At 35.1% G+C, this 12,791-nt stretch overlaps 1 protein-coding gene across 4 annotated transcripts in view; it reads left to right on the top strand.

Annotated features, from left to right (window-relative positions):
• Positions 1 to 573: 573 nt before the first annotated feature.
• LOC138715436 (CD2 antigen cytoplasmic tail-binding protein 2 homolog) overlaps positions 574 to 12,791 on the top strand; it is a 100,310-nt gene continuing 88,092 nt past the window's right edge. For 2 of the 4 annotated variants that reach the window (XM_069848340.1, XM_069848339.1), the window contains exons 1-2: positions 575 to 764; positions 11,835 to 12,045. In XM_069848340.1, coding sequence (XP_069704441.1) covers positions 600 to 764; positions 11,835 to 12,045 — 376 coding nt within the window. In that variant the 5' untranslated portion in view covers positions 575 to 599. Of the gene's footprint in view, positions 765 to 11,834; positions 12,046 to 12,791 lie in introns of all 4 variants that reach the window. The other 2 variants (XM_069848338.1, XM_069848341.1) reach the window with 2 other exon arrangements.

Genomic DNA, 12,791 nt, shown 5'->3' with positions numbered 1-12,791 from the left:
TTTCTCTCTCTAAGATATTCTCAACTCATGTTTGAGTTCATTTTGTATGATGCAGATAATCCATTACTATATTTTCCTTTACCTTGTTTATTAATGCAGTCCTTATTTTCAATTTCTATGTATCTGTTTATTTCATTCATTCGTAATTGTCTGCCCAAGGGCAGAATCTATCAGTCCAAATCCAATTTTTTCCATTTTTTCCTCTTTTCCTCCTACTTCTTAAACAATCTATACAATCTCTGTATCTTAATATTGATCTGCTTATTATTGTTGTTTAGTCAACTGTCCGAAGACAGGTCTGAACCTCATAAGTGACACCATAAAGCATCACTCATGAGGCATCTAGGCCAGGAGATAATTGCATGCATCGCTGACTAGTTACATATTACACTAATCAGACTTCAGATGTATACAAACAATTAATCTTCCTCTGATACATATCATCAAGTGATGTACTGCCTGATAATAGATGTACATATCAGCCAGAACTTCAATCAGAGGTAGCTCTGTTTATTATTCTTCACTAATTTATGGTCTTTTAAATTTTTTAATGCAAAATAAAAATTAGAACTATTACTTCCTCAGGAGGCAACAAAACTATGTCAGCATCAGAGCGATGGTGGCGAAAGAAAGCTGGACAAGATGATGGTCAACAGGGAAACCAACAGCAACTAACGGATTTGACAGAACTGGCTAATCGTCTCCTTACTGAAACTGGTAACATGGATATTTACCAGGAAAGCTATGAACATATATCGAAGTTGGTAAGTTCATTTAGATAAATATCTAGAATGGCTTTCTTACATAAATTTCAGAGATATATGGTCTTACTAATAAACCATATATAGTTTTTATACGAGACTTAAGTAGAGTTGGGACAGAAAACATTACTAATAAACCATGCATAAGCTATGGATGTATAAACAGCCTGTAATTATACATGGGAATTGCTTTGCAGTAGTTATATACAGAAATCCCTTGTTTGAGTGTTGTACAGAGATAAAAAAAAATGGGCACCCCTCTAACAGCTGTTTGTATAGATTGTCATTTTACGATTATGTTTGCCTTGTAACCACAGAAGAACAAACCAAGGAGCACAGAAGAATTAGAATAATATTGCTGTAGCTATACTCTTTGACCAAAATATAATGTGGTAATCGACCAGGTCCAGTTGTACTGTTGATACTTAGCGTGGCACACTAACGCTCAGAATCGGATGCAATAGAGAACCACAATTTTATTATTCTATCACATTTTGTAATGAAGTAATGACGAAACTATGACATAGCTATGTAACAGTTGTACTGTTATACATGACATATGTAGTGATTATTGGAATTTACATACGAATTATGAATGAGTTATTCATTGTGTAAGTATAAGACAGTTAAATGTCTGTATAAGAGTTTTTATTAGTAAGACATTAATAAAAAAGTCTACCAGAGACAATTCGAAATGTTATAAAGTCATGGCAATTCCCACTTTGTAATATAGCTCAGAAACATGAACCTTAACATTCTGACAACTTCAAAGAATAGAAGTGCAGAAATGAGAACTCCTAAGACCTTTGGTCGGATATATTTTATATGATCACTAGGCCTGTGACATTGGAGCATGTGTACAGTGAAAGAAAGCCAACTCACTCCAGGACATAGGTACACAGAGTACGCAGCACTCTGTTCTGTACAGTCTGCAAAAGAGAATAATACATACATCTCTCTGAATGGCGTCTAACCTCCTCTGCTGTTCGGGCGAGACATGTGATGTATACCATCTTTATGTATGTTTACTGCCTTTAACATATTGGATGCTGCATCGGTAACAATCAGAAGTACCTTGTCATGCTCTATACCTGATGGCCATAATAATTGCATTGCATGTAGAAAAACCCTACATATTGTAGTTGAGGCGTGCAGTTCCAAAACCCTCTAAATCGATTTGAGCAAATTTTTCAGGAAACGAAAAAAACTTTTACTGCTTTTGTTTTTATTTTGAAATGACTGATTTTTTTTCTAGTGAACTTAACTTGAAAGTAGAAAACATCAATATCATTTTTCATATAAATATTATAAATCATATTGCCAAAAATTAATGTTCTTTTTTGTATTTAGTGGGTTTTGGAACTCAATCTTTATTTAGAGGATATTGGAAAGGAATAAATGTATTTAGCGGATATTGGAAAGGAACTTTAAATATGTCAAGTTTTAGACACGAGTTGAAGCCTATGAAAACAAAGATTTCAACTCATTCAATCATAAATGTTCTGCCCATGCGCAGATCTTTCACTGCAAACCCAGCATTCTCCAATCGTTCCTATTTTCTGCCTTCCTCTTGGTCTCCGCATATCATCGGTATATCATAATGTCGTCTATCATCTGATATCTTCTCCTGCCCCGAACTTTTCTCCCGTTCACTATTCCTTCCATGGCATCCTTAAGTAGACAGTTTCTTCTCAGTCAGTGACCCAACAAATTCCTTTTTTCTCTTTCTGATCAGTTTCAGCATCATTCTTTCTTCATCCACTCTTTCCAACAAAGCTTCGTTTCTTATTCTGTCTGCCCGCTTCACATGCTCCATTCTTCTCCATATCCACATTTCAAATGCTTTTATTTGTTTCTCTTCATTTCGTCGTAATGTCCATGTTTCTGCCGCCATATTTTTATTTTTTTTATTTTTTTTTGTAGAAATTTACTCTACTTTTCTTTTTTTCCCCTTTATCCATTTTTTCTTTCCCCCTTTTTCGTTTCTCTTTCTCTGTTTTCCGCTTTCTTAAACTAGTACGTACACAACACCCATGCCCAAGGCGGGACTCGAACCCACAACCTTTCGGACCAAGTGATAGAGACATGCCATGCCCCTACTGCTTGAGCCATCCAGGCCAGCAAATATACAATGGCACACTCCACACAAAGCACTTTACTCGTCTCTTCCTTAGTAGATTTCAGCTAACATATTTTTTTATAGAAGCTTTACAAGGATATTATTGATTATTATACTGTTCACGTAAATAAGAATGCAGATTGAAGATAAAGAATTACTCAAGAAACAATCTATAGTCCACACCTGTGAAGTAACGGTCAGCACGTCTGGCCGCGAAACCAGGTGGCCCGGTTTCGAATCCCGGTACGGGCAAGTTACCTGGTTGAGGTTTTTTCCGGGGTTTTCCCTCAACCCAATACGAGCAAATGCTGGGTAACTTTCGGTGCTGGACTCCGGACTCATTTCACCGGCATTATCACCTTCATTTCATTCAGACGCTAAATAACCTAGATGTTGATACAGCGTCGTAAAATAACCCAATAAAATAAAGAAAATAATCTATAATCATGCTACAAATTTGGATATGGTGGGCTACGTGCTCGAATACATACGAAAGTAATCATTACTCAACTCTTAATAGAACACTGTTGAGCTGAATTCCAAGAGAAAAATATCTTCAAATGTATGCAACAGTCACACATATCACAATGGAATCCCAGCAATAAAGAACATAGAATTCAGTCCAGGATTTACTTTGAACAATCTCCTTACAAATACATGTTTGCTCCTACAGCTTCAGGTCGTCACTTTCATCGACCAAAAATATCTCCAGATGTATGCAATAATCACAAATATCATAATGGAATTCCAGCAATAAAAAATAGAACTCAGTCCAGGGTTTACTTTGAACCATCATTTTATAAATTGACATTTACTCCTACAGCTTCAGGTGACCAAAATGTTGTTGTTGTTTTCTAATGCCAGGCTTTTGACAATAAAGTCATTTGACCTCTTTCACTCCAATATTTTTCAAAGATATCATCATGACCAGCCAATGAAGCACAGATTTAGGTAACCAAAATGTTTCCTTCGTCTTCTTCTGCTTCCTCTGCTTGCTCTCCATTTTCATTGATGAGATGGGCATAAAATTCCAGATCGTTGTTTGTTTTCCACAAAGGACCGAAATATTTTGAAAAAAGTTTATCAATATCTTGAATTTTCTCCTTTATTACTGCCACCCCAAACTGTTTTCTTTGCAACTGCAAGTCATGGATCGCTTCTCCTCGTTTCAAAAGACTTCGGTAAACTCCAAAATCGTTACGATAGTGGCATTCTCCTCTCACTAATACACCTGACATCCCTTTTTGAAGAAAATTCTCTTAGAAGGGGCTAAGTTGAAAATGCTTTCAGCACCTGTGTCACTCCTTTCCTTCCAGCTGTTGACAGGAACATCATATACTAGCTTCTTAACAGTTCCTTCTTCTACATAAATTCTGATGTATTCAGAAGAATCAGTGATCGTATTTATTTTCCTTATTCTTTTTCTAATCTACCAAAGAGTCTACCTGCGGGAAAACATGATAAGGCATACCAAGTGCCAGATCTCACAATCAGTAGGCCTACACTACTAGAATATGCAAAAAATAAATACTGGTTATAGAGAATATTGGAAATGTCGCATGGTATTTAGAGGATTTTGGAAAAGTAGAGATTGGATTACTATCACCTTTACTTTTTAACTTCGCTTTAGAATATGCCATTAGGAAAGTTCAGGATAACAGAGAGGGTTTGGAATTGAACGGGATACATCAGCTTCTTGTCTATGCGGATGACGTGAATATGTTAGAAGAAAATACACAAACGATTAGGGAAAACACGGAAATTTTACTTGAAGCAAGTAAAGCGATCGGTTCGAAAATAAATCACGAAAAGACAAAGTATATGATTATGTCTCGTGACCAGAATATTGTACGAAATGGAAATATAAAAATTGGAGATTTATCCTTCGAAGAGGTGGAAAAATTCAAATATATTGGAGCAACAGTAACAAATATAAATGACACTCGGGAGGAAATTAAACGCAGAATAAATATGGGAAATGCGTGTTATTATTCGGTTAAGAAGCTCTTATCATCCAGTCTGCTGCCCAAAAATCTGAAAGTTAGAATTTATAAAACAGTTATATTACTGGTTTTTCTGTATGGTTGTGAAACTTGGACTCTCACTCTGAGAGAGGAACATAGGTTAAGGGTGTTTGAGAATAAGGTGCTTAGGAAAATATTTGGGGCTAAGAGGGATGAAGTTACAGGAGAATGAAGAAAGTTACACAATGCAGAACTGCACGCATTGTATTCTTCACCTGACATAATTAGGAACATTAAATCCAGACGTTTGAGATGGGCAGGGCATGTAGCACGTATGGGCGAATCCAGTAATGCATATAGAGTGTTAGTTGGGAGACCGGAGGGAAAAAGACCTTTAGGGAGGCCGAGACGTAGATGGGAGGATAATATTAAAATGGATTTGAGGGAGGTGGGATATGATGATAGAAACTGGATTAATCTTGCACAGGATAGGGACCGATGGAGGGCTTATGTGAGGGCGGCAATGAACCTTCGGGTTCCTTAAAAGCCATTTGTAAGTAAGTAAGTAAGAGATTGGATTTAGAGGATATTGGAATAGTAACTATTTTTCAAATGAATTTTTTCACTATATGTAGAGCTCTTTTGAACATTATTGATATATAGGTCAATAGAGTGCATTAATTCTTACTATAAAGAGATAAAAAATAATTTTGGTGAAAAAGTGGATTTAGAGGGTTTTGGAACTGTGCGCCTCAATTGTTCACAGCATTTATCACATCACACGACAGTAGGTATGATCCAGCAGGGCCTTCTGGATTCAGGCCCCCAACAATCAGATTAACTACATGCCGTCCAACAGCATCCATCATCTCATCAATTGACACCATATGTGTTGGTTTGTTAGTTTACACCTGATCTCAGTAATGCATGTGTTGTAAATTTTCTCGACATATTACTTCAGTAACGTAGTCTGATGTGGAATTTCTCTTCTAGTGTATTTCTGTAAAAACTCGCGGAATGCCGTATTTGCGAGTTTGTTAAATGGTTTGTCGGCAGGTATAAATGCTTTACACATGTCTTCATAAAATGTTGAATTTAATATACGGTCCTTCTGCACATTTACTGTTCCAGCCGTTTGTGTTTCATTGTACTTATGTGCCTTTGAACATTATATTCCTTGTTTTTAGCAGACGTAATGCTGACATTGCAAAGTTTACAATACAGATTGCTATTTAGAATGCAAAATACATCTGCACCATACTGTGAAACTAAATATTCTAGTTTCCAAGACGTGTTTCTTTCCTTCTGAGCCATACTGCGGAGCGCACTACACTTCACGACAGTTTGTATCATACTTGAATGAACTGTACCACGGCGGTTGTGTCGTCTCCATACACACATACACTTGCATACTCCGTGTATATCCTGTAGTGAATTGGCTTCCTTTCACTGTAAACATGCTCCAATGTCACAGGCCTAATGATCACAAATGGAATGTCGACAACAGTAATGAATTAAACATAACTGCATCAATGATACCATATCAACATACAGAAACAACGGGTATGAACATGTATCACGGACGCCCAATAACAGGCTGCCTCAGAGGCTATTTCACTACAATCCTTGTGGGAAGCGAGACCTTGGACGACCAAAAGTGCAATGAAGAGGCCAGCTTTCGGCTAGCATCCAACATGGACCCTATTCTACAAAAGTATGGTCTAATACATTACAAGTGTATTGAGCTGTAACAGTTATTAGTCACAAAGATTCACAAAGATTTCTTGTACATTTGTACTTTATTACTCCATACTTACAACTGTAGAGTTGTAACTTTATATTCCACAATACTATACAAGAACTTTTACTAATAATTAATAATGTATTATACTATACACCACACTAATATGGTGTATAATACAATTTTCTGCTGTAAATTACTATGAACTGAATATTTTCAACGAAATTGCAAAACGATTTTGAATCTTCATTTGTCACCTCTAACATAAGAGTGCTGAAAGCATCAAGCACACTTCTCACTTCTCCCTATCCACTTCCTAACCCACACTTTTATTTTCTGTTTCTTATATTTATTTTTTCACTTTTATTAAAGGGAGTCGTCAAGCCCTATCTTACTAATGTTAAAACAGCAATATTAATGACCCGTTATCACAGAACATACTAGGTATAGAAATGTGATATTTTACAGGATTTTTATGCATTCCTTCTGAGTGCACTGATTCGTTTTGATGATAAAATATCTAATAGAAAAACAATATTTTTTTTATAAACTTCTAAAATTAAAAACAAGAATTAGACATTTTATTTATTTTTATTATTATTATTTTTTTAATAAACTATTACAGAAAACTCAATCAAAGGAATTCCATATCATCACACTGTTACCTGAAATGTATCGTAAAAATTTCATGCAGATAGACCTAGTAGTTTCTGAGAAAACAGGTCATTTATGTTGAAAAATGTAGTTTTAAGTAAATCATGTTTCAAGTAAAAATTTCTATAAAAATTCACCTATTACAGAAAAAATGTTTTAAAACCCTTCTGGTTGGTGGTCCTTGTCTTCTTCCTATCCTGCTCACCTAATACTGCCCCCCTTCTCTTGGATCTTGCCTCCTAGGTTGTGTTTGTTACATCTATCTCATCCGCCATGTTTTTTGAGGTATTGTATCCTATTTGAATACCGATCCCTGAACGCCTGTATTCTTGCAGTGTATTCATCATTAAATGTGAATATAGCATCTAGTACACCAAGTTCCAACGATGATATCGTCACCTGAATGTAAGAACTAGGTAACTCGAAATTTGCGTTTTTTAGTTATCATAGCATAGCAAAAATCGCACAGAATGTAATCCAAGAACTAGGTAACTGATCAAACGATACCAGCGACATCTATTTTCCACTGTAACAAATAAGTAAAAGAAAACGAGACATATTCCTTAGTGCAATATGTAAGTAAATAGGCAATATCTCAAAATAGGAAGAATCAAGTTACCTAGTTCTTGCATTCAGGTGACGATTATATCAACAAACCCATTTTTGGGACTCGATACCCAACAACGTTATTGAATGATTCATTAGTATTCTGAGTTCTTCCTCTCAAACATTTTTTTAGCTAATACTGCTAATGGCTTCATTGCCAGATGCAAGGCACTAGACAACAACATTTTTTTAGCAAATCAGAATGGACAAGATCTTAAAACACAGACTTTATGAAGCATTAATTTTACTATAAAACAAGCCGAACCACAGCCTTCTAAGACAATTTTAGTTCCTGAGATAATAATTTTTTTGTGAAAAGTGATAAATTTTTTTCTCTGAAACATAAATACACTAATATTTTTTAAAAAACATTTAAAATATTAAATATTCGAATATTTTCATAAACCAAATACCATATTAAGCAGAATGAACCATACTGTCATAAAATGTAAAAAATAAAAATTTATTTATTTTTTTTTTTTTTTTTTTTTTTTTTTTTTTTTTTTTTTTTTTTTTTCATTTTGGGTCTTGATGATTCCCTTAATTTAACAATTCTGGCCATGGCTTCAACCATTCCCACTTCTAACATTTTCTTATGATAGTATGGTCTCATTCTGAGTCTCGTATAAACACTTCCCATCATGAGAGTGGACTATAGCAACTGTCATGAGAGAACTGTCGCTGTGTAAAGGAGGCTTTAATCTGTGTAGAGTAAAGTAGGTTCACTTTGTGTTTCTCAATGTACCATAACTGTCAACTCAAGTAGTGCTAGCTATCAGGGATTTCTTCCATAGACCATTTATCACAAAACTCTCATGGCATTGGTCTCCTGGAAAAATTATAGGTACAATGTAATAGATTTCCATTGATTTCTGGATGACTGTGTGAATTATGAAGCAGTGGTGGAATGACAGCACAGGAAAAGGGAATATTCTGGAAAAACTTGATACATCATCATCATTGCTCATTACAAATTTTACTTAGATTGCCTGGATTGGAAAGTCTGTGCTCTAGTTGTTTGGGAATGAAACATCAGATTCATCTCACACCTCCTGAAAAGAATATTCTGAAATGTCGTACCTCTCACCCATAATAATTCCAAGCTATATGCATAACTCAGTGCTTGGTATTTATGAATAGGGATTGGATTTCTGTGACAAGTCATATTTTTATCCCAGTCTCATTTTATAAGCTTAAGTTAAATTAAACATATTTCTAGCTTTTTTTAAACATGTCACAGTGTTTATTGATTATGTTGTTGTTGTTGGCCAATACTAAGGATCTTAGATTTCTTCCATTCTCCTGCGGGCGTCCCAATAGTATTTGGTGAGCTGCGATGGTAAATCAGCATCTAATTTCTTTATTGCTGGGAATTGTAGCAAATGTTCTTTATCCATGATGGAGTTCTGATTTCTACAGAGGGTGTACTGTGGATGCTGGTAGATATTAATTCGATGTAGATGAGAGGCGAGACAATCATGTCCAGCTGTTAAACAAAATATAGCAACAGCCTTTTTTTCGTGGTAAATCTGGGATGTTATTACTGTCTAGCTCTAGCAGAATGTTCCAAGGTTTGCCTTCGCTTTTCTTCAGGAATTCCTGTTTACAAAAGGACTGAACTATGTGTTTGATCCTGACTTTTGAGGCATGAAAAGAGATTGTATTATTTTGAGTTTGTCTGATGTTTGTTCCTTTTTTGGCCAGGAAGTCAGCTTTTTCATTACCTACTATTCCACAGTGTGAGGGTATCCATTGAAAAACTACCTCTTTACGAGCCCTTGTAGCATTTTAAGAGCAGAAAGAATTTCTCTTACGAGTCTGTTTCCTGGAGGACTTGATGTTAGTCCTTGGAGTCCAGATTTATAATCACTAAGTATAACCACTTTGTTAAATTTATGTATGTGATGAAAAAGCTGTTTCAGGGCTTCTAATTCACCATCATTATGAGTGGACAGTGTTCCAAGAGATATGTAAAAGCTAAAAATGTCACTGTAGATTCCTGCTCCAGCATTACTATGTTTATCAAGCAGAGATTCATCTGTATAAATATGAAGCCATTCAGATATTGGATATCTTGTACATATGGTTTCAATAGCTAATGATTTTAATACTGAGTGGTCGACGTCACGTTTTGCAGTGATGTATTGTATCAGATCATTTTCACATTTAATTTCAGGCTGAGAAAGTGGCTGTACTGAGAGTAGAAGCTTTTCTATATTATCAGTTGTTTGTACATTGTATTTACTTTGTAATTTATAAATATCCTGGAAGAAGCCAGATTGTGTTTTGAGTTTCCGTTCAGAATTTTTTAGTTCCTCCAAAAATCATTGTTTATTGTTTATAAAAGTCCATATTTTACCATATTTTAGCATTAAATCATATTTGATCAAAAATGGTAGAAAAGCATATTTTTAGTTACATTACAACAGTCTTAACAGTTCTCCAAACATGTTTTTTGTCAATAATGGCAAGAGATTTTGTTTACATTTGGCTATTTATTTAGATTTATTTTCTTTAGAAATATTTTGTGGTTAAATGAAGTTTGAAGATAACTGGATTCGCCAGCAGTAAATTGTCAAAATACAGAGGACAAAAGAATGTTAGGATTATGGTCAAATTGTTGCTGATCGGTCTCACCTTCATCCTCTTCACCCTCCCAAACATGTGACACTTAAGAGGTTCTAACTATACTGTTGCCATAACATTCAGTGACCCTGTTAACATAGCTGTCATGCAGAGGACAGACGTTGGATATTTTTCACCCGTCTTTTGCCCTGCTATATTTATAGGCTGAACAGTCTGCTATGGCCAGTACAAGGAGTTAATATTCACGAAAACAGTTTTGTAAAATAGCCAATAACTTGTTTTGCGTCATATTTCCAATTTTTTTGCTATATTTTAGTGCTTTTATGGCCTAAGTGCATACATATTTCCAGAGTTTTTAGTAATAGAAATCCGAGCCCTTTTGGTAGTCTAGTCACTACCACAAGTCACAGGAGAGCCAGTCCTAGCAATTTCTCGTCATAGAATGTTGAGTTCAATGTTAGAGAAGGCTCTATGGCCTTAACTCTGCCAGGTTAAATAAAACCATTATTATTTTTATTATTACTATTCATCCTCTTCTATTGTCTCAGTCCCTCGTCAATGGAATTCTCTACTCAGAATATTAGGGACTACCAGACAATAACTACTTCCAAGAATAGGCTAAGCAATTTCTTACGAACATAGTCAAATTGAAGTTATAATTGTAATCATGATTGAGTTTAATCATTTCATTATATTGTAGGCTTAATAATGATGATGATGATTATTATTATTATTATTATTATTATTATTATTATTACATAATTATTGTATTGGTATTTTGGAATGACAAAAGAAACTGTATTTATTGTATTACATTAATGATGTATTATGTAGCTATTATATTATATTATAAATGTTAAATGTTATGTTTTATTTAACGATGCTCGCAACTGCCGAGGTTATATCAGCATCGCTGGTGTGCTGGAATTTTGTCCCGCAGGTGTTCTTTTACATGCCAGTAAATCTACTGACATGAGCCTGTCGCATTTAAGCACACTTTAAGCAATATACTAATTTTATATCATACTGATTGAGTAGAAGAGAAGGCTGAATGTCCTTAACTCTGTCAATTAAAATAAAACATTATATTACATAAAAGGAATGGATATTTGGAAAAATTTTAGTTGAAAATACATTTTTTAATTATTTTAAGAGTTGGCCTGGTGATGTAGTCGGTAGAGTGCTGGTTTTCTGTGCCTGAGGTTGCTTAAATGTGACAGGCTCATGTCAGTAGATTTATTGGCATGTAAAAGAACTGTTGTGGGACAAAATTCTGGCACACCAACGGTCCTTATATAACCTCGGCAGTTGAGTGTGTCGTTAAATAAAACATATTTTTTTTTATTATTTTTAGAATTTTGGTAACTTGTAATTATTATTTATTGTATTTATGTTCATTTCAGATTGAGGATTCAGAACGTAAAAATGTCAAGAAAGAGAGTAGATCAGCAATAAATTATGATGATGCATTGGATATGTATGCTGAAGACTTTGATGAAAAGGAAAAAGCAAGACTTGAAAAGAAAAAGGAAGGAGTATCTAGTGCTGGTACAGGAGAAGAAAATGGAAATAGAGTTGATGATACATCCAGAAGTGCACACAAAGAGAGCGAAGGTATTTATAATCCCATAGTCAGGCATTCAAATTTATAATAATAGTAGAGTGATAGTGATGGAGTGTGTTCGTGTGTACATACATGCTCATGTGAGTGTGCGTGTGTTTTCTTTCGTTCAACTCCTGTAAGCCATCAGAATTTTTATATGTGTCAGTATTTAAGATCTGTCTGAAACGTTTAGAGGCACTAATTAAAAAAAAAATAGCATATATCATAGTGAGGATCATTTAAGAGCAGTTCTTAAATTGCTGATTTGACTGTCTCTTCAGTATTGACAACTAATACCAGATATCACCAAAGAGGGTAAAATCACAATGCCTTGTACTATAATAATAATAATAATAATAATAATAATAATAATAATACTAATAATAATAATAATCCATGTATGGTGGGTCCCTCTCACCACGGCATGGCGCGTCCTCAGGTTGCGGATAGAGGAGACTGCCTCCAGATATGGAGGGTAGCTGCGAATATATTGAATAAGCAGTCGTGGACAGCCGATAAGGGGTGGTCCTCCAGCTTGGGGGTTGGGCGAAGGGCTAACAACCCATCACCGTAAAAAACAGCTTGTTACGAATTCCTACAATAAGCCTCGGAATAGGACTGATTCTCTGGCACGACCACAGCAAAGGAATAAGGTTTTGAGATTTGGCACTTGGAACGTAACTAGTCTTTATAGAACAGGAGGGGTAACATTAGTAGCAAAAGAACTAGCTAGATATAGAATAGACTTCGTAGGAGT

This window comes from Periplaneta americana, chromosome 15, assembly GCF_040183065.1.
Source record: "Periplaneta americana isolate PAMFEO1 chromosome 15, P.americana_PAMFEO1_priV1, whole genome shotgun sequence".
In the NCBI taxonomy this organism is placed as follows: Eukaryota; Metazoa; Arthropoda; class Insecta; order Blattodea; family Blattidae; genus Periplaneta; species Periplaneta americana.
This window is presented reverse-complemented; position numbering and strand designations above follow the sequence as displayed.